The 23,979-nt window shown below is 41.2% G+C and overlaps 1 protein-coding gene across 1 annotated transcript in view; it reads left to right on the top strand.

The window, feature by feature from the left end:
• lama4 (laminin, alpha 4) overlaps positions 1-21,795 on the top strand; it is a 32,666-nt gene extending 10,871 nt beyond the window's left edge. The window contains exons 11-40 of the mRNA XM_024291369.2: positions 636-747; positions 2,498-2,662; positions 3,702-3,895; positions 6,103-6,219; positions 6,306-6,454; positions 6,679-6,820; positions 6,897-6,990; positions 7,086-7,202; positions 8,499-8,684; positions 8,837-8,976; positions 9,743-9,907; positions 10,119-10,264; positions 11,120-11,282; positions 11,375-11,505; positions 11,613-11,784; positions 12,003-12,134; positions 12,223-12,365; positions 12,856-12,985; positions 13,274-13,411; positions 13,496-13,629; positions 13,893-14,057; positions 14,204-14,351; positions 14,446-14,621; positions 14,693-14,882; positions 14,976-15,131; positions 18,256-18,415; positions 19,381-19,508; positions 20,969-21,062; positions 21,153-21,272; positions 21,347-21,795. Coding sequence (XP_024147137.1) covers positions 636-747; positions 2,498-2,662; positions 3,702-3,895; positions 6,103-6,219; positions 6,306-6,454; positions 6,679-6,820; positions 6,897-6,990; positions 7,086-7,202; positions 8,499-8,684; positions 8,837-8,976; positions 9,743-9,907; positions 10,119-10,264; positions 11,120-11,282; positions 11,375-11,505; positions 11,613-11,784; positions 12,003-12,134; positions 12,223-12,365; positions 12,856-12,985; positions 13,274-13,411; positions 13,496-13,629; positions 13,893-14,057; positions 14,204-14,351; positions 14,446-14,621; positions 14,693-14,882; positions 14,976-15,131; positions 18,256-18,415; positions 19,381-19,508; positions 20,969-21,062; positions 21,153-21,272; positions 21,347-21,492 — 4,353 coding nt within the window. The 3' untranslated portion in view covers positions 21,493-21,795. The remainder of the gene's footprint in view (positions 1-635; positions 748-2,497; positions 2,663-3,701; positions 3,896-6,102; positions 6,220-6,305; positions 6,455-6,678; positions 6,821-6,896; positions 6,991-7,085; positions 7,203-8,498; positions 8,685-8,836; positions 8,977-9,742; positions 9,908-10,118; positions 10,265-11,119; positions 11,283-11,374; positions 11,506-11,612; positions 11,785-12,002; positions 12,135-12,222; positions 12,366-12,855; positions 12,986-13,273; positions 13,412-13,495; positions 13,630-13,892; positions 14,058-14,203; positions 14,352-14,445; positions 14,622-14,692; positions 14,883-14,975; positions 15,132-18,255; positions 18,416-19,380; positions 19,509-20,968; positions 21,063-21,152; positions 21,273-21,346) is intronic.
• The last annotated feature ends 2,184 nt before the right edge of the window (positions 21,796-23,979 follow it).

A 23,979-nucleotide genomic window follows, 5' to 3' on the forward strand; every position in this document is an offset into this window, starting at 1 on the left:
GTGTCATTCACCTGAAACTTTCTCAAACAGCTGTCCATCAAGATAGCTCCACTGAACTGGGTTCATTAGTTACTGCAGGTCACATGTAGAACTGCATACAGACATTTTACAGTGTTGTTGATGTCCCTCCAGAGTCACAGTGCACCTTCCACTCTACGTCTAGCTTTCATTGCAGTGTGGGACACCAGAAGAAATCAGATTAATAGTCGGTGAGACCACGATCCATTCCAGTGGGAGTGTGAATCCAGATCCAGAGCTAAAGCTTTCCAATATGATGGCACCCAAATTAAGAAAACAAAGCTATATGCTTGTTTTTCACTTGGACATGGCAGACCTTTACTGGGCAGAGAGTGATTTGTTTAGAGATGAAATCCATCAGGAATATTTATGGAGAATATCATTCACTGATTTAAGGCCAAAGACATCAAACTACATTTAGAACAAGTCAGTTTTTGACTACTAGAATTAACATTCTAAATAGACAGAAATTCTATAGGATTTTAAAAGTCATGTTTTTTCATACCAGGTGAGACCTGATATTCATTTATTAGGATCAAATCTTCCTTTGCGGCTTCATGTCAGGACAGGAGATGGAATGAAGCTGGATTCACAGAAACTTGTTTCTCTGTTCTCAGGAGAAAGTGCTGAAAAAGGTTGGGCGGGAACTGGACGAGAGCTCTCTGCAGACTTTCACCAGAGCACAGCAACTCAGCACCAACCTCCCTGATCTCAACCATCTCATCGAAGGTACGCCACAATGTTTGAATTACTTCAAAATTAATACCCTTGTGGGTTTGAACGGCCTAATGGAAGAGAAAAAACATTGGTATGACAATATCATCCAAATCAAAGCAGAAATCCAGCAGCATTAGACAACAGTGTCAACTTTAATGAAACACAACTCACACAAACCTCCCCAGCAACAAGCAGCTGTATGTCTCAGTGCAGTGTCAGCCGAGTGGTGAGGTTCAGAACAGATTTATAAAAGTGTACTCAGTGGTAGGTCTGGACTTTGTTCATGCCACAATTCCCAGCCAGCAAGGCCAGGTGGGCCCCAATTTGATTTGTCCAGTTTCTGTGGTGGATCCACCTGTGTTTCCCCACATTAGCTTAGGTGGGGACTTAGTGGGTTGGCTCGCTACGCTAGCCAGCCTCAACAGGATGGCGTAGCATGCTAGTAATTGCCACTGTCGCTAGCTAGTGCGCTCCGCCGTATCGAGCTAGCGAGCGCTGCTATATCGAGCTAGTGAGCGTTGGTGTATCAAGTTAGCTAGCATTGGTGTATCAAGCTAGCGAGCTCCGCTGTATCGAACTAGCGAGCTCTGCTGTAGCAATCTGACAAACTCTGTTGTCCTCCGGGCGACTGGCTAGCGTAGCCAACCTACCCACCTGTATATGCCCACATAAGCCTATGTGGGCATATACAGGTGGATCCACCACAGAAACTGTGAACAAGCCCATTTGGTCCCACATTTTCTGCCACTTTTAAACCATATAGGGCCCACCTGGTCTAGCTGGGAAAGTCCCAGATGTAGTTCAAAAACAAATAGGAGGATGCATTGATGGATGTTTGTGAGGTGGTTTTTATGGACACTTCTGATTTTACTCAATGGAGAGGTTTTTTCACCACACTCTTCTTACCGTTAGATTAACTATCGTTTGAATGGATGTTTTTAAACAAAATTAGAGCCAAAAGTGACCATGGATTGTTGTGGGCGTGGTCAGGGTTAAGACTAAAAAATGAGGGTTAAAGGGGATGGCTCAGGATTAGACTGTAACTACAGCCCCTGAATCAGAACACACACAGGAAGCAGACGTGTCAGAAATGGGGAATGCAGTTTACTGCCCACAATTTGAAAATCAGACAATGGTATCTTCTTGATTTTTTTTCTCATTTATCTCTCGTAGTGGACTTATAAGGAAAATTACAGGCCTTTCACATCTTTTAAAGTGGAAGAAATTGTGTAATTGGTGCCTGACTGAATACTTGTTTGCTCTATAACAATAACATGATCTAGTACATTGAGATTTTTTTATCATGTATATGTACATTGTGAGATTTTTATTTTTTATTATGTATACCCTGTAAGCTGCTGAAAAACTTAATTTCCCCAAGGGTGCCATCCCAAAGGGATTAATAAAGCAAGTCTAAGTCTAAGTCTAAGTCTAGTTTACTTGGAATTATCTTCATATAGAAAAGATTTTTAACAATTTATACAAATGAAACCGTGTCTGATGGAGTTTTTCTTTTTGCGCCGCAAACAACTATTGTAAAAATGCTGCTTTATTGAAGAACTGAATTGATTTATAAATAATAATCAGCTGATTTATCAAATTCTTTAACTTGTCATTTACCTCTCCTAAAACAAACTCTAAAACAAACTAATTTAATGTGGAAAAGTCTTTTTCAGAAGAAGGCACAGGAGAGAAGTCTTGGAGAAATGAATTCTGCTCTGGGATTGTGATGCTGCCTCAGAGTATCAATGTGTTTGTGCAGAGATGATCCATGACTGGGAGGTGTACAGTGTTCAGCAGGATATCGATCCAGAGGAAAAGAGGCGTAACTTGGAGTTGGTGCAGCAGATGCTCAGCTGGATGAGGCAGCTCGACGTGTCACAGCAACTACCTGTCGCCAAGAACGAGTCGACTGAGGCCCATGATTGTGAGAGCAATGAGAAGCACCTTCACACACAACCTCAACGCCACAAGCTTTCACTGCTGCCGCTCAGTTCTCACCAAACCTGTATTTCTTTCATGACAAAGACACATCCATCTTCAACTCCAACTGTATTCAGGAGCAATTCTGAAAGCCCCATAAACACTCATTTATACATTTTTTTTTTACTGTTTTTATTATTGTACCATATTTTCCAGACAATAGTGCAAACCTGAATGTAAACTGCACCCACTGGATTTTCAAAGAAAAAGATAATAGTGCATAGATAGGTCACAAAAGTGCCTTTAACCCTGCTGGTTACATGTTCGCTCTGGCAGACTTACGCAGAAGTCTTTTGGTAATTGATGTCTAGTTGCTCGTCATCCAAGCCTCCTCGCAACTTAAAGTGGGGTTTTAAATGCACAATTCACGCGGAACTCTAGTGGTTGCAAACACTTTGATGTGTCTCCAGAATTCACTGCTGGAATTGAGTTTGACCTCTTGATGACTGCTTTCACACAATCAGTTACATGGACTCTCGTGATCTCCAAAACCAGCAAGACTTTTCTCCTGTATAAAAATCTTTGGCTTGAAACTGAAAATTCCAACTGGTGAAAGTACTTTTCATCAAGATGAACCATTCACCTTTCGTGTTAATGGTGGTAGTGAGAGGCAGATCAAACCTCAAAGCTACTTCATCCATATGTATGACGTCATCTGGTCAGATGAAATACTCTGCCATTTTTGTTTGAGTGAATTTGCTGAAGTTTCCAACTTTTTCCTTGTAGTATGGAAGGAGTTGATGGAACAGTTGTCCATGCTCTGATAGACAGACCTTTATGATTCATAATCTGAAACACCATTATGGTTTCCCTCTAAAACATTTAGGTTTCATTTCAGTGGTGATTGTTGCTGCATCGTGGAAATACCTCGAACATCAATTCTCAGCCAGTGTTTTGGAACATTTTCACATGTGAAAAACTGAAAGACAGTTTCTGTGAACTGTCAGCAGGTGATGACAGAGTCCTGCTGTGTGTGTTTTCAGTGCTAAGGCGCATCCATCAGCTGGAGAAGAAGCTGAAAGTCACCGGGAACCGCCTCGCTCCTGTCAGGGAGCTCATGTCTCGCTTCTCCGCCAGGCTGACAGAGGCTCAAGACTTTCTCCTGAGAGCCACCAGCACACTGGAGGAGAGCAAAGACAAAAACAGGGCCAACATCGACCAGCTACACAGGAAGAAGGTGCTTCCGCCTGCTCTTCCTTCTCAGTTGTAATGGGAAACTGCTCTGTCAAACCAGCAGACTGACACTGATGACACCATGTGTCCACAAAAGGGTTCCCTCCTCTGAGCTTTTTCTTTAAATTCACTGTTTCAGACAGATCTGTAAAGGCACAAATATGTCAAGACTTGCATTACTCCAAAAAGCGTTGCAACCAAGGGGTCTGTTTGTAGTTAGAAAGCAATTTCATGGGACTCTGTTCCCTCTGGTATTTGAGCTGTGGGAACAAAGGCATGGAGCCATGTGTGGAAGATTAGGACGTTCGACACTGTTCATGCATAGTCCTTCAAGACAACACTGAAATGTTTGGACCCTTTCAGTTACATTTGAGTTTGTGTTGCTAAAGGCAGAGAGGAAATAGAAAAGAGAGGAGCTCGTGACACATTTACTTTAACAACATACCAGTGTGTGCTAAACGGTACAGCTTAGTGTGTAACTCACATAAACCAGCAGCTACATACCAAAATAGTCAGAAGCCACATAAAATGTTTGACATCTGCGTTTTACAGGATCATTAAGGCAGACGTATTTAAAAGGATGCAAACATCAGCTATTTTGTGTTTTTATGTTTGACATTTCTAGTCTTTTAGCATCATTTCTATTTATAAGAATACATGTCAGTTCTCTACCATGAAACCTGAATCAAGTAAGTAGCTTTGATCCATGGTTACATAAAGAACTCAAAAGGTGTTTGTCTAAAGAGGCTTAATTATGACTCTCTTCTATGCATGAACACCTTCTGTTCTAAAATACACAGGATGCGATCGTCCTTGTGTCCATAAATGTTTGGGTTTCATCCGTTTTTAAGGAGACTGTTGGTGCAGACATTGTCAGCAAAGAAGGTTATTGTTCAGAACAGCAGCAGATGGGAGCAGAACTGCTGACTGTCCAGGTGTTCCGGCTCTGTCAAACGCTGCTCGCCATAGGGACGGTCTTAAAGCGTATGATGCTTCATTTTGTAATGTTTAATAAGTTCAACATTGAAACACATTTTTGGCTGTTTTCTTTTTGGGCCTATTTGATAGGGTCGTTAACAGAAGGTATGTTTTTGTTTTGAGCCCCTCGTGCTCCTGACAGTACACACCACACATGCTCCCTTCTGGTTGAGTTGTTGAGCCATCCTTTATCATCACACTGAGGCGTTTGCTCTCTCAGACCCTTCTGAGATGTCTGCTCCCCCTTACATGACCAGACCATCATGCAGCCAGCTCCTCTGTCTGTGGGAGTACTCCGTTACTCTGGTATGTTTGTCTGGTTTGTGTTCTCAGCCCTGTTTTAATGCGCTGCATGTTAGGAGTGGTCAGAATCTGCTCACAGGTGCTCCTACAGTAACGAGGTCAGCACAGCCGCCTGCGCAGTGAAGGAGAATGGTTCAGTCTCATTAGCAGACTCTGGCACTGCTTTGATGTTTCTCATCTGGATCTCTGGAGTTCATCAGAGAACCCAGAGGTTCATGCTCTGTGAACAGTAAAGATGCTCACATGTTCTCTCTGCAGCCAGACCCTCATTTTCTGACTGAACACACAAGTAGCCTTGAACAGAAAGACGCAGGTCTCTGTGGAGCTGCAGACACTTCATATCCCAGAACTGGTTGCTTCTGAACGGTCCTGTATGGATCATAGAAAATTCTCCTGCTGCAGATGATCCCACATAAACGCTGTGAATGGGCACAACAGCTCATTTGGGGTTTACCCCTGTGGTAAGTTCAGAGGCTCGTTGCTGAGCGAGGGGATGGTGGTCCAACATCTGTTCAGCTCTTGTTTCTTCTCTGTGAGCTTCATTTTGTTCATCACTAACACAACACACTTGTTCAAGTCAGCCAACTTCTGTTACTCCTTGTTTCAAAACTGCAGAGCAGTGAATGCTTACAAGGAAATTAAAGACTTTATCCATCCATCTATTCATCTTCCTAACCCTTTGGGCCACACCCTAGGCGGGTCACCAGATAGTCGCAGGGCTTAGAGACTCCATTTTATGAGAAAATCATAAAAATCTTTGTCAGCAAAAGATGCTGCGTTGTTGCTATTGTGCACACAGGGATCGCCATTTTGAATCTGACTTCATTGTGACCCATTAGTTCTATGATTGTTGATTTTTCCTCCATCACCACTGTTTCATTCATGGAAAAAACCTCTTTCAAATAGCGTGCATGTGCTTGTGTCTGGCAGGCGAAGCAGCAGAGGTTTGCCAAGGACACTCTGGATGTCAACATCACCCTGGAGACCAGCAGAGTTTTCCTGATTGAAACTGAGCAGACAGTGGCAGACCTGGAGGCTTTGGTTCAGGTGACTATCCATCAGGACCAGACAGCAGTAAAGCGCTTCCCGTTGAAGTCATTTTTGTGAATCTGCCGTGTGGTGTGTGTGTGCAGAATGTGACGGAGTATCATGCTGCCATCGATGGTGCTGGCCAGAGGCTGGTGGAGAAGACGGAGCGCCTCATGCTTGTGGACAGGGATCTGGTCCAGAGAGCTGATGAGCACGCTCAGAACATGGAGCAAGATGCCAACATGCTGGAGGAGTGAGAGCTCATCTGACAGAGGCTGAAACATTCAGGGATTTCTATACTTTACAGTCAGATGTCGTCAAATTTAAGAAACTAAAGTTAAAATATTCTCACTCAGAAAATTACAAACAAATTAAAACTTCCTGTTTTGGGCAGTAATGTTGTTGGATTGCAAACATTCAGCTCTTTCCTTCTGTCAAATTTCAGTAACTGTTTGCCATGTTGTTCTTCTTCTTCAGGGATTTGAGAGAAAGTGATGCCAATGGTTTTGTTCAGAGAGCCATCAGCGCCGTCAACGTCTACAACAACATAGTGAAATACATCGAGGATGCCAACGTCACATCCCGCACCACCCTTAACTTAGCTCAAAGAGCTGAAGACGTACGTTCGCCAACAGAAACTCTCCATATTCCATTTTCTGTCCGTCAGCTCCAGCTTTCTTTCATCTGCCTTTCAGGCCATCACAGGGATAAATGCGCAGCTGGATTACCTGGTGACACAAAGTGACAATGTTTTCAAGGAGTCGGTTTCTCTGTTTTCAGAAAAAACTGGTAGGTTTCATGACTAAATGTCATATTTCAGAGTCCTACTGAGGAGGTAAGCTGGACGTTGTTTGTCTGTCCCTGACTGCTTTGTGCTTTCGCAGAGGTGGAAAGAGAAGCAATCGACAAAATAAAGTATATTGAGGAGACTCGGGAGATTATGGACAAGAACACCAAAAAACTCAAAGAAATGGGGCAGGACATCAGTGAAATTCACACCGGTGAGGGGAGACTCATAGTTAGTCTGCAACACAAGGCCACATACTCCTTTTAAATGGATTAGAACAGATGCAGCAGGCTAAATGTCCTCATTTGTGCTGCATTTCTTTATGTCCCTTGTTAGGTCTTTAAAATGTTACAGATGCTAATTAAACTGTATCTATTGTTGGTTTCCAGGTTTTCTTAATGTCATTTCTGTTTGTATTTGTTTTTACTAATGAACTAAATGATGCACTCTTTTTCCCTTCCAGAATTTTTGAGTCAATATTAGGATAATTATTTACAAAGATTAAAAAATCCTCAATTCAAGCTTTTCAAGTTCCACTCCAATTATATTTTGACCATTTATCATTATCATCCGTCATCATCATTTGGTCTTTAATGATGATGAAGCCGTTTTGAGACAAAATCAAAAAACCTGTCATATGGTTTGCATAGTCTGCAGAGCGGCAGGAGCTCATTAGAAACTCACTTCTGAGTTGTGGGCAGGACTGTTAGTGTGAAATTAAGCCACCACTGATGTCCCATCATCCCTTTGTTAGACGCTCTCCTGCTGGCTTACAGCCCCGCTCAACCCCAACCTAGAGTATTGGTGCAACAAAAACATTGAGCAATATCAGAGTTATCCAGCTGTACAGTTTAGATCCAGATTCCAGCTCAGACGAGGAAAACAAAGACGTTCATGGATCTATTTGTCTGTAAGTGGATGATCAGAACGGATCAAAGCAGGAAGACTTTGACCCGCCCATTTCTGTTGATGCATCACAACTGAGAGCTTTTTCTAAGGGATTTTTTTTTATCTGCTCCGTATTCACCTCAAGTTGAATAAAGAAAAACTCAGATATGCAGGTTTAGTCTTAAATTATTTAATGTATCGTGAGAAACGTGCTACAAGAGCATGTTAAGAGAACCAAAAACACCATTCCCATTGAACTGGGTCTTTAACCATTGCAAATGCTTAAGAATTCGATAAATACACAAACATATGTATTATTGATCCTTTCATTTGCCAACGTTCCATAGTCCTCTGCCCCCCTCCTGTTCCCCCATATCAATTGTTCTTGCTCCACCACTGCTTTAAATTCATTATTATCTCAGAAAAATGCCCGTTTCCCATGTTTAATCACATTAGAAAAGGTTTCAACCTGTTCTTAAGACCCAGAATTTCACTTGATTTGGACCAATCCCTAAACTGAGGTTAAAACCACTTTTAACGCCATCAGACTTCTCTTCCTCCAGTCTGTTTTTGTCCAGTGATGTTGTTGTTGCTCCTAAATTTGTTTTTTGTTTTTTTACAGATAAAACACGGCGGCGATTGGATTTTACCTCTCAAGTAGCTGACAGGACTTTGAACCGCTCAGCTGAAGTGCTTCAGACGGTCACCCCCATCAACGACAAGGTGGAGGAGTGGGACAGCAACATGAAAAAGAATAAATACTCTGTGGCTGCATATGAACAGGCTGTTGTCTCAGCAGGGAAAGCTGGTATGAAGTCAATATCACAATCCTTCAAAACACAACTTAAAAAAAAAGCAAGCATCGGCACACAAGATGTTTAAATGAAAAGGATGGTCCACCAATGTGCTTTAAGTATAGAGTGCTGAAATGCCTTTCCTTTCCCATGATCTGTGCTACAGTGGAGAGGCTGAATGAACTTGTTCCTGAACTGCTGAACAGACTCAAGGTTGTAGAGAACAAGAAGCCAGTGAATAATGTAACTACCAACATCGTGAGGATCCGGGAGCTCATTGCCCAAGCCAGGAGTGTGGCCAAGAAAGTAAGCTTACTGCTGAGATGATGGCTCTTAAAAAGTTCTCACACTTTTGATTGATTGATTGATTGATTGATTTCAAACATAAATTGTGGACAATACAAGACAAAAGAAACCACAGATTTGTCTGACTCATTACAGAAATAATGAAATGCTTTGATTAGAAAGCAAACAAACAAAAACAAAGCCAGATTTATGTCACATTTGATTCATTAAATATAGTAATTATTAACTAAAGTCAAGTAGCGTTTGATTGACAGCTTGCAAAGTATTGGAGTAGTGAACTTATAGAATCCCACCCCTACTTAGTTATTTTATTTTATAGTTTTACAAAGTTTATGTAATCCGGGTTATCAATAACAATCCTTAAGAATTTATTTTTCGGTGAAACTTTCGAAGAATTCATTGTTAACTTTAAATGAGAGCTCTGGATTGGCTTTGTAATTACTGAAAAACATCACTTTGGTTTTGTCTAGATTCAAAGATAGTTTGTTGTTACCCATCTATGATGGATTCCTGAAAGCTTTCCTCCGGGGATACGCAGCACATTCTTCATGACACAAGTTACTAATAGCCAGCCACGACTTTAGGCTTCATTCAGTTCAGGCTGCAACACAAAGATTGTCACATTAAAAAAAAAATGTATTCGAATTACGCACAAGTTGGTCACTCTGGACTAATAAAACAGTTGATGAAACAACTAACATGACCAAAGGTAAAGGAAAGAAGACAAGTGAATGTTTTTGAACGCTCTGGTCTGGTTCTATCTTAGGTTCAAGTCTCCATGAAGTTTGATGGACAATCTTCTGTTGAGGTTCATCCTCACAGCAACCTGGATGACTTGAAGACCGTGACTTCCATCAGTCTGTTCATGAGGGTGGATCCAGACAAGGACCCCATTGAGGACCGATTTGTCTTGTATCTGGGAGATAAAAATGTGAGGAATCTAACAGAAACTAACAGTTTTTCTTATTTAAGATTTTCATTTGGAAAAAAAAAACAAAAAGGAAAAAAAAAGAAGCAGCCCAGTGCTGCAGGTGACAACAAGAGGCATACAGCTGTTTTAGTTTTTTTTTTTTTGGCTTTTTAATTGTCTGAGAAAATGTGAAATATGATGATGTATTTACTGTATGCCATTTCTGTTTCAGGGATCAAAAGACTACATGGGCTTAGCCATCAAGAGCGACAATCTGGTGTTTGTTTATAAACTTGGAGGAGAAGAAGTTGAGATCTCCCTCACCTCAAAGCCTGTCAGCCAATGGCCTGCAGTCTTTAACTACATCAAAGTTGAACGGTACATTACTTTCCAATGCAAATTTTCAGCCTAGAATTTTTTGTTACGTACAGTAAAATTGGAAGAATCAAGCTGAAGCTTTGACACCCTTTGGTTGGACACAGTGATCCCTCGACTTATCGCGGTTGATCTTTTGCAGTCTTGCTGTTTCGCAGATATTTTCAGAGCAACTTTGCACTGTCGTTTTGTTTTTTTAAACAGTGCTCTGTGCTCTACATCCTGATTGGCTGATCTTGTCAATCAATCTCTTCAGTTCAGTACAAAGCAGCTGCACATCAAGCTTGGCAATTATATAAATCTTTGATGGTGATCAGATCTTTGTTTTCTTTATAGAATATTGGGCTTGTTTTTCTATTAAGGTTTGAACTTTGAGATTTTAAACAAGAAATAAATTTTCTAAATGTTCAAGTCTGTCAGAGAAAATCATAGGGAGTTTGTAGTAAAAGGTTCTACAGCTGAAAATATCTGTAACTCTACTTTGCAGGTCTCCCCTATGGCGGGTTATTTTTCAAATGTAACCCCTGCAAAAAATGAGGGAACACTGTATTTCAATTTAGGACTTACACTCTAGTTCATTTGGTCATTTCCACTTCATCCATTGCTAATTTGTTGTTCTTGAGTGGTGTGAGACGCTTTTCCCCTTCAAATTCTACTGGAATTATCGTGTTAACGGTTGAAAAGTTACAGTAAATCAAAAGACATAAACACTGGAGCTCCGGTGTTAAAGGGTTAATGTCCAAGGAGGTAAATATTGAGTCTAAATAGTCTCTCTATTGTGGCATTATGCAAAGTCATTAAACATATGACCCACATAAAGTTAAATCAACATGTCTTCTCATAACCGTGTACTTTCAGGCTTGGCAGACATGGTAAACTCTTCCTGACTATACCAAGCCAGAACTCCAGAGATGAGCAAAAGTTCATTCAGAAAGGTGAAGCTCCAGGCAAAGAATCTCTGTTTGACCTGGACCCCAAAGGCACTGTCTTCTTTGTTGGCAGAGTCCCGCCAGATGTCACGGTAATACGTTCCAGAAGAATCCTTCCAAAAATTGTTGCTGCAATCTTTAGATTTCCTTCTGATTGATGCATAAATGTTCGTTTTCCAACCAGCTGCCACCTCTTCTGAGTCTTGCTCCGTTTGTGGGATGCATTGAGTTGGCTTCTCTGAACAATGATGTAATCAGTCTGTACAATTTCAAGAAGATTTACCCAACAAATAATTTACTACCTCCATGCCCAAGGTACTCAAACTGAAAAAGAAAAGAGAGAACCTCCAGTGGTCAAGTTTTTACCAAAGATGTTTCCCATCAGTAGTCTGATACTGTTCTACTTCTCATTTTGTTCTTAGGTACAAGTTGGCCTTCTCTCAAAGTCGCATTGCAAGCTACCTGTTTGATGGAACTGGTTATGCTCTCATAAATAACATCGAGAGGAAAGGGAAGTTCGGCACCGTAACAAGATTTGACATTGCTGTGCGAACAGTTGCAAACAGTGGTATCATTTTCCTAATGGTCAATGGGGTACGTCCAATAATTCACAGTACAGCAGAACTTTTATTTTTTTTTAAAATATGACTTAGTATTACCAAAAGATGGAAGTGTTCAAATTGCATCTGGATTTTTCTTGTTTTTGTTATTGCAGCACTATTACACCCAAGTTTTTACTCTTTTCTCTGTAAGTCTTTAAAAAATGTGTTATATAATAGACTGAAGAAATATTTTTTATTTGTGTTTTATAGGATAAATTCTTCCTTCTGGAGATAAAGGATGGCTTTTTGCGACTGACGTATGACTTTGGCTTCAGCAGCGGGCCAATACTTCTGGAAAATAATTCACCAAAGTTTCAGATAAATGATGCTCGATACCATGAGGTAGATGATCTTCTATTTATGTTTTTTAACTTGTCTGGTCTTTGAAAGGGCTGTTAACCATAATGAATGAATGTCAATGTCCTCGCAGATGTCAGTGATTTACCACCAGTCAAAGAAGGTCATTCTGTTAGTGGACAAGAGCCACGTCAAAACAATGGAGAATCCCAAAACCACGCTGCCCTTCTCTGACATCTACATTGGTGGGGCTCCCTCCAGTATCCTCAAAGCCAGGTCAGTTATTTATTTCTGTTATCAAAGATATTATTGGTGTCTTTTTAAATATCAAATGTAGAAAATAGCTACTGCTTATTCCTCCCAGAAAAGCCAGTGAACAGAAGTTGTTTTTTATTAGTGTTGGAGCTGGCTGACCCAACAATTTGGGTTAATCATTTCAGGTTGACGGTGGTGGTGAAACTATTGCTCACCTGCTCTTTCCCTCATTTCCTTCCTTCTCCTCTGACAAGAGTGCCCATCCATCTTCTTCTTTGGTCTATAAGCTCTATAATGATTGTGATGACTTTCTTTAAACTAAAGTTAGCTGAGCTTTTCTAATTTTTTTTTAACTGTAAGAGCTTGTGGAAGAAGCAGTTTATCACAACTTTGTCAAGATTTTTGTAACATTTGTTGAACTCTTCCCAGACTGTACTCAACTGTTGAACTAAAAACTACAGGTTTTCTCATTTTTTCTTAAGGAGTAATATTCAGAGCTTTCTTCCAACAGGCCTGAACTGTCCTCTGTGGTTGGCCTGAAGGGCTGTGTCAAAGGGTTCCAGTTCCTGAAGAAAGACTTCAACCTTCTGGAGGAGCCTGGCACCATTGGAATCAGCAGTGGTTGCCCAGAGGAGTCCTTTGTAAGCATCTTGTTAAGAACCACAACATCTTGGTGAACAAGTTGTAGAAGAAACTTAAAGAAATATTTGTTTGTTTGGCACCATGCTCTGGTTAAAAACCAGACAAACAAACATAAACCCCCAAAAAACAAATAAAGATTGAAGCAAGTGAAGAGCCAGTCATGTAAAACTCAGGTCTGGTGTACGTGTCCCACCATCTCAAAACACTGGAATTGACAAAAACTGGCAAAAGTGAATTGTCTGAATGTACTTATATCAGAGGTTTTAAAAAATGTTTTATCATTGCAGATGTCCCGTAATGCCTATTTTACCGGGAGTGGGTACTTGGGATCCACAGCAAAGATCTCTCCTTTTGACAACTTTGAGGGAGGAATGAACTTTAGAACCCTGCAGCCCAATGGCCTCCTATTCTACCACAATGAAGAGGTGACCCCTTATCCACAAACACTTTAATTTCCATAAAGATTTTATAACAATAAACAGATGTTTAAATAACAAATTCATCTTCAGTCCAGCGAGTTCAGCATCTCTGTGGAGAACGGCGCAGTAGTGTTGAACTGCAAAGGCACAAAGGTCAAATCCCACAAAAAGCAATACAATGATGGAAGGACACACTTCTTGATGGCTTCAGTGAACAAGCAGCTGTAAGTATTTCACCTAAATGCTTTCTTTGACTCTTGTCTGCTTTCAGTTTTATTCAGAGTTGCTTTGCGTTTCATCAGCTACATGTGTGACATTAAAGTTAGTAGGTGTTGCATTTATTGTTGTCCTTTGCAACTTCATGTCCATCCTCTAAAACTTTAGTTATATAAAGCTTTAAGTAAAATCAACAACAAAAAAATAGTTTCTAGGTCATTAGAGACTAAACAACTCTCCAAAGACTAACTTGCTGAATCTGTTTCTTTAGTTTCTCTCTGATGGTGGATGATAAAGACAAACGGGAGAACAAACGGCCTTCATCAGCCACAAAGGTCCCTGTTGATTCTCCCATGAAGACTTTCTACTTTGGAGGCTCTCCAAACAGCAGTTTTAAGAACTTCAGTGGCTGTATCAGCCATGTTTACATCAGCAGGTGAAAACGCCACACACATTCAGGGGTTGTCAGGACATGCTCAAAAAGGCACTGAAGCTGTTTCACAATCACAAGGAAGATGTTTAAGGATGCACACCGTGTTGCTGGATGTTATTATGTGTTGGCCTGTCTTCATTCATTTGTAGGCAGGACCAGGACATTGAAGCAGAGGATTTCCAAAAGTACACAGAGAAGGTCCAAACATCTCTACAGGACTGTCCGGTAGTGAGTCCTCCAGCAGCACATTTGTTTAGGCACAGAAATGGTACTTTTGGAACCAAACAGACACAGAAGGTAACTAGAAAATTATGCTTTTACTAACTGAGCTGTTGGAAGGATCTGGTCTTTTTTGTATTTGCACAGTTTACACTGATAAATGCTGTGACAGGTTACCAGAGATCTCATTGGTGACCAAAGGAGGGATGAACACGAGGAATCAGAACCAAACATGGAGCCCTGTTTCCTCTCCAATAGTCCCAGAGGACTGCAGGAAGCCTTCCATTATGGAACCACTGCCAACAGCAGGCAGCACTACACAAATATCCCCGACTCTCTTTCCAAGAGGTAAGTTAAGAGCAGAATCCTGTCCAGGTAATCTTAAAATCAGCTACAATAACATGGGTGTCTTCTTTCAGGTTCAATTTTTCCATGTCTCTGAAGACCCAGTCATCCTTTGGCCTCATCTTTTACATATCAGATAGCCACGAAAACAACTTTATTGCGCTGTTCCTGAGTCACGGTAAAATTGTCTATGCCTTCAACGTAGCAGACCAGAGAGTGAAAATCAGCAGTAAGGGCAGACTTGATGATGGCGCATGGCACCATGTAGGTTCATGAAATCGTTTCATCTTTATCTATGAGCAAGATCCACCAATGTTCTGGTTTGGACTGACAAATGGATTTTTTTTTTCTCCAAAGATAAACCTCAGCCGTGATGGGAGTCTTGGGCACTTAACTGTTGATGGACTCAAAAACCTCGAGGGCAGAGCTCGAAGAAGAAATGATCCTTGGCAGATCAGCCGCCCTCTGTTCATCGGTGGAGTTTTTCCAGGGTTGGCTCTAAAGAATGTCCCGGTATGAGTTAGTTTAGTAGGAGTATGAAGAGATGGTTTGGACCTCACATGTGAACATGTATAGGATTTTAGAAGATATAGAAGTCATTAGAGCACAGCTGCTTATAAAATAGTAAACTGTGGAGACATAATTACACAAGCAAGCTATGAGAATTCTGAGGAGGCAAACATTGGCTGTTTAGTCATTACAGACAGATAAAGCATTTAAGAACCAAAAGGGATTCAGGCAGAACCTGGGTATGCAGGGGATTTTGGGACACCATGGAAATGACGGCAGCAGCCTCAGCCCCAGCGCTGGGGCTGAGGCTTACCGTGGGAACACTTAAAAAATTAATTATTTACGACATATGACTCACTTTTGTGGCCCGTTTTAATACCTGGAAGTAAAACGACTCGATCTCTGAGCCTCTGCCTTTCTCTCCTTGTCGGTTCTGCCCATTTCCCAATGTCATCCTTGAGCCTCTCCAGCGTGTAAACACAAACTGTAAGAAAGATGGATGCGCTGCGGTCTGCAAAATCTTTTCTGGATTTTTCCCTTTATCAAACGTTTTATTTTGCTGATGGATTTTGAGTGTCTGTATGAAGGTCAGGCTCAACACTTTTACTGCTGGTTGGAGGAATCCTGCATGACGGTTACTGGAGACACTACATGTACACACGCTAAAGAACACGTTGGTAGAATCAATGTGGATCACGTTAGAAGTTGTTTTATTGAGCATGAATTCATCTGACCACATTTGAATGAGTTTCCGTGTCTCATCGTTGTGGTTTTATGACATTGTTTTTAAGAGAATTCTGTTTAAACTACAATACAGCTTTAAGATGACGTCATGGCAGCAGCCCGCGCACGCCGCGTAGGAGACACAGAAAAGAGAGTTATAGCATTTTCAGTGGCGTTAAAATAAACGTTCTATCAAGTAAACAGTTGGATCAATTATTTTCTTTTGGCTAACATGGTAATCAATGTTCTACATTTGTCCGCGGCTCACCGTTCACCTCATTTCTACCGTGTTTACATCGCGTGACTGTCGGGTACGGTGACCGTGTTGGTTCAGTTGTTCCGCTCTTGGTTCGTTTCGTATTCAGACTGAGGAATCTCAGAGTGAACTGAAGTTCAGTCCGATTGGAAACAAAGGAAGACTACATTTAAAAAATGGGTCAGAGAGCGGTTCCTGGTACGGGAAGGTAGTTATTTCATGCCACAGCTCCGTGGAGAAAGTGGGTGTGTTTTTGATGTAGTCTGGGGGCAGAGCTTCCAGTACAGACTCTTCCTGGAGGGAGCTGTTGGCATCGATCTTAAGTCAGCATGTTTCCAGCCGTCCGTTTTCATGGGTATGGGAGGGACTGCAGCAGACAGTGCAGGTTTTTACAGGATTACTCTTAAATGCATGAACAGATCAAAATGCAGTTTTGGGGTTCTTTATAGTGAGGAATGAACAGTAAAATGCATTTAAAACCTCAAAAAGTAGAATTTTCATGGTAGGGCCCCTTCAAGGCGCTGAATGTTTTTGCCTCTATCAAATAGTCAATATCACACAGGGTAGTGGTTCCCCTTTATAAAGAGGACCCAAAATATCACAGTATTTTGGGAACTTCCCATAACCCTGTCTGTCCAGGATTCTTGAGAAGAGAGTTAAAGGTAGATTTTGGCCTGGACGGTAATACTGGACCAGCTCTCCAGCCTCATAGTCCTCAAAGAATCTTCAAAGGTGGTACATCTGGTCCACGTGTGTTATGTTGACTTAGAGGACTTTGACTGTGTTGTATGGGATGTGTTTATGTGGATGCTAGCTCCATCTGTCCCCTTTTCAAAAAGACCAGGTTGGTTCTTATACTCCACAGTGAGTCAGAGTCACCAGGAGGGGGAGTTGGACTACTTGCCCTATGACACAGATTCTGTTTGTTACGTTTAAGGACAGATTTTCTCTGTGGATCCAAATGGTAGAAAGGTTTGGTTTTGGTTTCCTTGAAATCCCATCTGTGCTCATTGTGGATGACTCACTTCTTTTACCTTCTTCTTTGGTTACTAAATGTGAGATGGTTAAGATAAGAGTCACCATCTACCAGTCTGCAGCTATAGTTATCAGGTGGAAAAAAGTGGGATGCACCCTTTGGATTAGGAATGAGTCACTTCCCCAGGTAGAGGAGCTTAAGTTTCTGGGCATTCTGTTTACAAGGAAGGGAAGGGTGGAAGTTTACGTTGACCGATGGATCTTCCTCTTTTTACTGGTTTAATGTAGTGAAGAGACAGCTGGGTCACAAGGTCAAGGTATCAGTGGACATCCGTTCCAACTATATTTCCATAAGATGAAGACTGTGACTGTGTAGTGAAGACCACAGAAATATGCCCCAAGAACCTAAACAACGAGAGGTGGAACTGTAAAAATAAAACATGTCATGCTCTGCAGACTTTTTGAAGGATTTTCAAACTAAGTAACTTCTGCCTCTTTCAATTTCAGACAACACTGATTAAGGGTTGTAGTTAGTTTGCTAATTCTGCTTTAAACATTTTTTTAACAACTGCTGTTGTTGTGTCTAAAGCAGTGTTTTTCAATCAGTGTGCTGCGGTACACTAGTGCACTGTGAGGGAGGGTCAGGTGTACTGTGTGAAATTATTCAGTCAGTATATCTGTGTTAATCCAAATAAGACCAGGTTTCACCCTGAGCAGGTTAAGAATATGACAGATAATGAAATACTTTTTCTTTATTTTTATTTTATTACTGTTAAAGATATTTGATAAGAAGGAGTTCATTCTTGCTAGTTTGATTTTTTTTATTTTATTTTTACATTTTCTATTGGTGATTTGTCTTGGGATTTTTAATGTTTTGATGAAGTGAACTTTGGCTGAAAAAGATTTTAAAAAAAAAAAACACTGATCTAATGGCCTTTGTAAAGTGATGCCATTGACTGATGTGAGTGATAGACACATTCAAGGATACACTAAGCATAAACACTTGGTTGGAGACGAAGCAGAATGAAAGTCTGAAAGCATTCACACTGATAGTAACACTCCACAGCTGCAGTCCATGACTTTTGTTTCTGCTGTTGAACTGCTCTTCTCTTGAACTTCTCAGATAGTTGCTGTGTGCTTCAGTTCATGTTGTTTCCCTGTGTTTCTCTGCAGAGAAACTCGGCGCTCAGCTTTACTGGCTGTTTGAAGGATCTGAAGCTGAATGAAATGAAACTGTCGACTCCAGCAGAGACGTTTGGGGTCACCCCATGCTTTGAGGGACATTCTGAGCCAGGAACATACTTTTCAGAGGAAGGAGGATATCTGATACTGGGTTTGTCTATACATTTTTTTACAACCAAATTTTTAAAAAGAAAAAACAGTAACAGTAAAATGACACAGTGACATTAAAATTGTTAAATTCAGCCTTAATTGAAAAAAAGGTGAAGAATAGTATGCCTTATCTGCCTTAAACTATTTCTGTAGCATCAACAACCCCTGCATGTGTCAAAAGCATTCACTGTAAAATCAATATTCCAATCTCTGCCAGTGACATTAATTTGTCCACTGGTCTGACAATATAAATCCTTTGAATATTGATGATACGGTGGATTTGGTTGAATGACCCACTGGTTCGTTGTGTTGGCCCAGTTTTTTAGCTCAGTTGCCAACAAAGCAATCCCTTCCCAAAACTGTTCAACATGTTGAACGACCAAGGACTGAAAGTTGTTGGGACACACTCATTAAAGCTTTTGTCACAAGCACCATACGGGGGTTGACCCTTACTTGTGCTGCGAGTTTTTGGGTTGTCCGGGCCCGTGGAGGCGTCGTAGAGACGAGAGGTTACATCTTAAAAGGGAGCACAGGTGTAGTTTGCAGTTTGCTTGAGGCTTTCGTCCACCTCAAGGGGTGTCATGAAAATGAAACTTGCCATTCCCGTGTATGTGGTAAGCGTAGCATGAAGCATTTGTTAAAAATAATGTAAGTTATACACACTTATGGCATACGGGGAATGCTGTCATACAGTGTCCTTATACCATACTCTAGTCGTAAGTCAGGTGTGAGTACTGTCTTACTACTGAACATGCATGAATACACATGAATACCTCACGTACCTCAAACAAACAATTCACTCCTGTGATGCAGCTGTCATGGAGGTCAAAAAACTTTGGGTTCTGGTCCAAACTGTGAAGAGAAGGATGTGTAAAATCTCAAAAAACAAGATTTTCTGCTTTGTTTTGATTGGTGAAGAGTTGATGGTGTAAGCAAAAAAAAACTTCATGCTGTTTTGTTCTGCAGATAAATCACACCAGTTGGGGCTGAAGTTTGAGCTGGTCATGGAGCTCCGCCCTCGTGTGGCTTCTGCTGTGTTACTGCATGCTCGCTCATCAGAACAATTCTTCACTCTGTACATCCATCAGGGCGCGGTGAGTCTCACGAGGATCCAGAGCTACGCTAGGGTTTGGTTCTTACCAGAAGATGATATAGAAGATCAGTTAAATAGAGAAAAGAATAGAGTATAAAAAAGTCTCAATTTTGTAATAAAAAATACAAGCCATTCTTTTACACTGTGGAAGAAAAGGAGAGTCTTTGAAACAGTAAAACATCTTTTTGATAATCCGTAATATGTTGTGTGATGTGAACATAAAGCTTCTAAATATGATGTCAAATGCAATAAATAGCTTAAGACATAACATATGCTGAAAATTTGCAACATCCTCATTTAACATTTACAGCTGAAGTCTAACGTTTCTCCTTCTCTCTGATCAAAGTCCTGTAGTCAAATACAAAAGCTAAACAAGGACGTAATGGTTTTGCAGATGTAAAGAGAGAGAGAGAGAGAGTAACCTTTTTAAATCTATGAAATGAAAGCCGCCTTGTTATCACATGAAGCATGACTTTGTTTAGTTTAGAATCTCCTCCATTGTGCCACGGTGAACCAGCTTCCTCCATCCAACCCTGTCTTCAGCATCCTCTACTGTAACACCAGTTACCTTCATGTCTTCATTCAATGCATTCATAATTACTTTAGAATAAACTCTTAAAATGTTTTTTTTTAAATGTGGAGTTTGAAAACACTTTGCAATATAGTTTATTTATTAGTAAGTATTGAATTGGATTTGACATCTCCTTTAAAGCTGTTATCTTTATTTCACACTTTCCTTCCTCGTTCATTCACATTGAATGCAGACATGAAAATAGCTGGTTTTAGAGTAGAACAGGGCTGCCTATTCCTGGTCTTTGAGAACTACCACCCTGTCTGTTTTAAAATCTTCAAGCTCTGCCAGCTGCTGATTAGCTCACTTCACATTCTGATATAATGAACACACCTGGTCCAGGTAATCAGCAACAAGCAGTGCAAGGACAGCTGGAAAACAGGCAGGGTGGTAGCTCTCAAGGACCAGGAATGGGCAACCCGGGAGTAGAGGATGCAGAAAACAGAGTTAGGTGGAGGAACCTGATTTGCTGTGGCGACCCCTGCAGGGAAAAACCAAAAGAAAAGAAGAGTTTATTCATCTTTCAGCTTATCACGTTAAGGTTCACGATAGCAAACCAGCACCCATTGCTTCACATCAGTGATTTGACAGAGAGTTTATACGCCAGATGCCCTTCCTTACGCAACCCTGTATGTGAAAGGCATACAGGGCAGCAGCGTCAAGGGTCTTGCCTAAGGACCCAATCCGGATTAAGCTTGATGCACGCCCCGGGGATTGAACCCAGGTTTCCTGCATGGCAGCCCTTCATCCAGCCACTTATTTCAAAATGTATTACTAATTATCAAAAAGCTGTTGAACTATTTCAAAGTACCCCTGGTCCTTCACAGTCTACAATTGTCAGTACAATTCAGTACTTTTCCCACTGAGTTTCTCTGTGTTTCTTTATTTAGGTGGTGGTTCTCATAAAAGATGGCCCTCATGAGTTCTTCACAAAAGTGTCTCCAAGGCGTGGTGTGTGTGATGGCGCATGGCACAGAATTACAGGTCAGAACAAGATGCTCTTCACTCAGAATTCTTAAACAAAAGGGTTTATCACCGAATGACAGTCTGAGTTCTGGTGGATCTTCTTCTCAGTGATCCGAGATGTTGGCATCCTCCAGCTGAACGTTGACTCTGAGATCAGTCATGTTGTGGGACAGGTGAAGACCAGCTCTGCAGACTCCGAGCAGTTAGTGGTAATAGGTGGATTCCCAAGTGAGTCAGGAACTCTCTCTTCTTGTTTTTAAACCAGTGCCTCTGCTCACCCACTCACCCTCAATGCCTTTCAGATCACTTCCCCACAGACAACATTGCCACCAGGAATTCCTTTGTGGGCTGCATGAAGAATCTGAGCATCAATAACAGTCCTGTCAGCTTCAGCAAAGCAGCTCTGGTCAGCGGAGCTGTCAATGTGGGAACCTGCCCAGCGGCATGACTCCTCCTTCAGCAGGGAGCAAATATTTAAACCTGTTTTTATTAAAGCCATCCACTGAGACAGCTTGTCACACTCCATCCTATCATTTGTTGATTTATTTTTGTCCTGTATAAATAAAATGACCAAATCCACCAAAAACGTAACCATCTTTATGACTGGAAATGATAATAAATCCATTTGTGATGTAGACTTCCTTTCTTTACTACACTCTGCACTCCGTTATGCAAACACAGTTCTTGTTTTTTACACCTGTTAACTCTATATATCACCGTATTTCTGACAATAAATAGCATCTGTCATTCATGTCTGCTTGGGTCTTTTGTCTGATCAGAGTTGGTGTAAAACATATGTATTACGAAAAGAATTGTCATGGATATGAGTTCTGAGGAGTAAGCCTGAGACTGTAAAGTATTTTGAGCCTTAGAGCAAGGAAGAAAAGTGCTTTATACAGCACTTGATCTTTTATGTCCAGTTGTAAAGGCAAAGAGAGAAAACAAGACAACATTTGAATCCCTTTTAGTCCCTTTTTCCATATTCAATAACGTGGACCTTCTTGGTCACTGAAGACACCATCTCAGGTGCTGTCTGTGTGCTCTCTGCTGGAAAAATTAGTTCTTCTCAGCCATCTCCAGGAGTAAGAGGCTGACACTTTATTTCTTCTGCTCATCTTCTCATGGTTTGAAGAACAAGAACCTTATGCTTATTTAAAAAAAAATTGACAAAATGTTTGTACTCTCTGCATTTTTCCTAGCTGCTCTGACAACCTTTTCAGCATCTGGTTGTGCCACCACAGGGAAGTGCCCTGCGTTTGCTGTTGCCGAGAGGCCACAAACAGGTTTCAGGGAAAGAGGAAGACTTTTATGGTAAATGGGCAATACTTATTTAGCACTTTACTGTCTTTCTTGATGGCCTCAAAGTGCTCTACAGTCACAGTCCCATTACCCATTCACTTACTGTGACTCTACTGCTGAACACTAGTGCAGCCAGGAGCAATGTTGGGTTTAGAGTCTTGCCTAAAAGACACTTCAACACATGGGTGGGCAGTGCAGGGGATCAGAGGTCAACCGCTCTACCTGTGCAACACAACCGCCCCATTTTAAACATTACCCTCACCTGGAAGTTGAGTTGTGCTCTTGGAGTTCTCCAAATGCCAGCCCAAGCTGGAGTTTTATATCATGTCATCACCTTTCTATTATGTTTTCTCCCTCTCTGTGGGATGATCCACCTATTTGAGGTCAAACGTATCTGTTCCTTTATAAACATCTGATGGAGTTTGCACATCTGCCTGTAAGAGCCTCCTAAAAAGGCTTCCTCCTCTTTGTCTGGGCTTTACTTGCTTTTCCAGTCCTTCCCAGTTTGTTCCTGTTGACTCCATTGTAAGTCAACTCTGCGTGTTTAAGTTTGCACTTTGGTTTGCTGTGAAATATTAGTCTTGAATTTAAGCTCCCTCTTCCAGATAGCTCACAGCAAGTAGCCAACAAAGTGCGGCACTGGAAATACATACACTGTTTGTTAACAAAACAATGTAAACAATCTGCATGAAACACATGCAGGGCCATTGGCAGGAAACAAACACCAGCAGAGCAGGAGTTTTTCCTGGCCAATCATGTGGAAAGTTATAGCAAACACCCTCTAAGTGCGAGCGGCAACAATGATTGCAGAGCCATACAGTTGTAGTGAATAAGTGATTCCTTGCAGAATTTTTTTTTCTTCTAGGAAACAACAGGATGATGAACCCTTTCAGCAGTTCACATTAGCATTCAATTTTGAGGGTGCTCTGCTGTGTCTCAGCACATTGGCTGCTGCTGCCACTGACTGTTCAGGACACATTCAGCTGGAACGAGATATACCTTCTGTATACTAAATAATTATTTTAACTCCCATAGATTTTGGTAGATGTACCTGACCATTTTTAGGCATAAAATATTTTTTGGGTGAAACTTTTGTCCCAGTATTAGAGTATTAGACTGAACATATGTGCCCTCTGGTGCTGCAACAAGTACCCGCCTCAAGTTCTTGTCACACCCTGAGCGTCGGGCGCGTTGCCCCAGATGGTAATCTCGGTTAATTGAGGGACATTAAGCAGCTCACTGCAATGCCGACTTGTAGCCATTCAATCGTAAACCAGACACAGCACAGAAACATGAGGGATGTCATATTAAAGCTACATTCACACAAGGCATTAGTTGCACATTCCAAAAAGCATGGTTTCATGAATGTGATTCAGCTAGCGGTGTTCACACCCTGGACAAGCAGGGAGTGGCAGGCTGGGGATTCTTCTTCATTGGTTTACTTTTGCTTGTTCTCAACCTAGAATTGGTCGAGGCTTGGTGCAAAAGGTCAGGGCGGTGCTTTTTCTTTCAATGGTCTTTTCAGACATATGAAAAACTTAGTGTAATATAATTCTGGTCGAGCACAAACTGCAATTATTAGTTCCTCCTTAGTGATCATGATTACAACAGTTGGCACTGACAAATCTGAGTCCCT

The sequence above is a fragment of the Oryzias melastigma genome, linkage group LG24, assembly GCF_002922805.2.
Source record: "Oryzias melastigma strain HK-1 linkage group LG24, ASM292280v2, whole genome shotgun sequence".
Taxonomy (NCBI): Eukaryota; Metazoa; Chordata; class Actinopteri; order Beloniformes; family Adrianichthyidae; genus Oryzias; species Oryzias melastigma.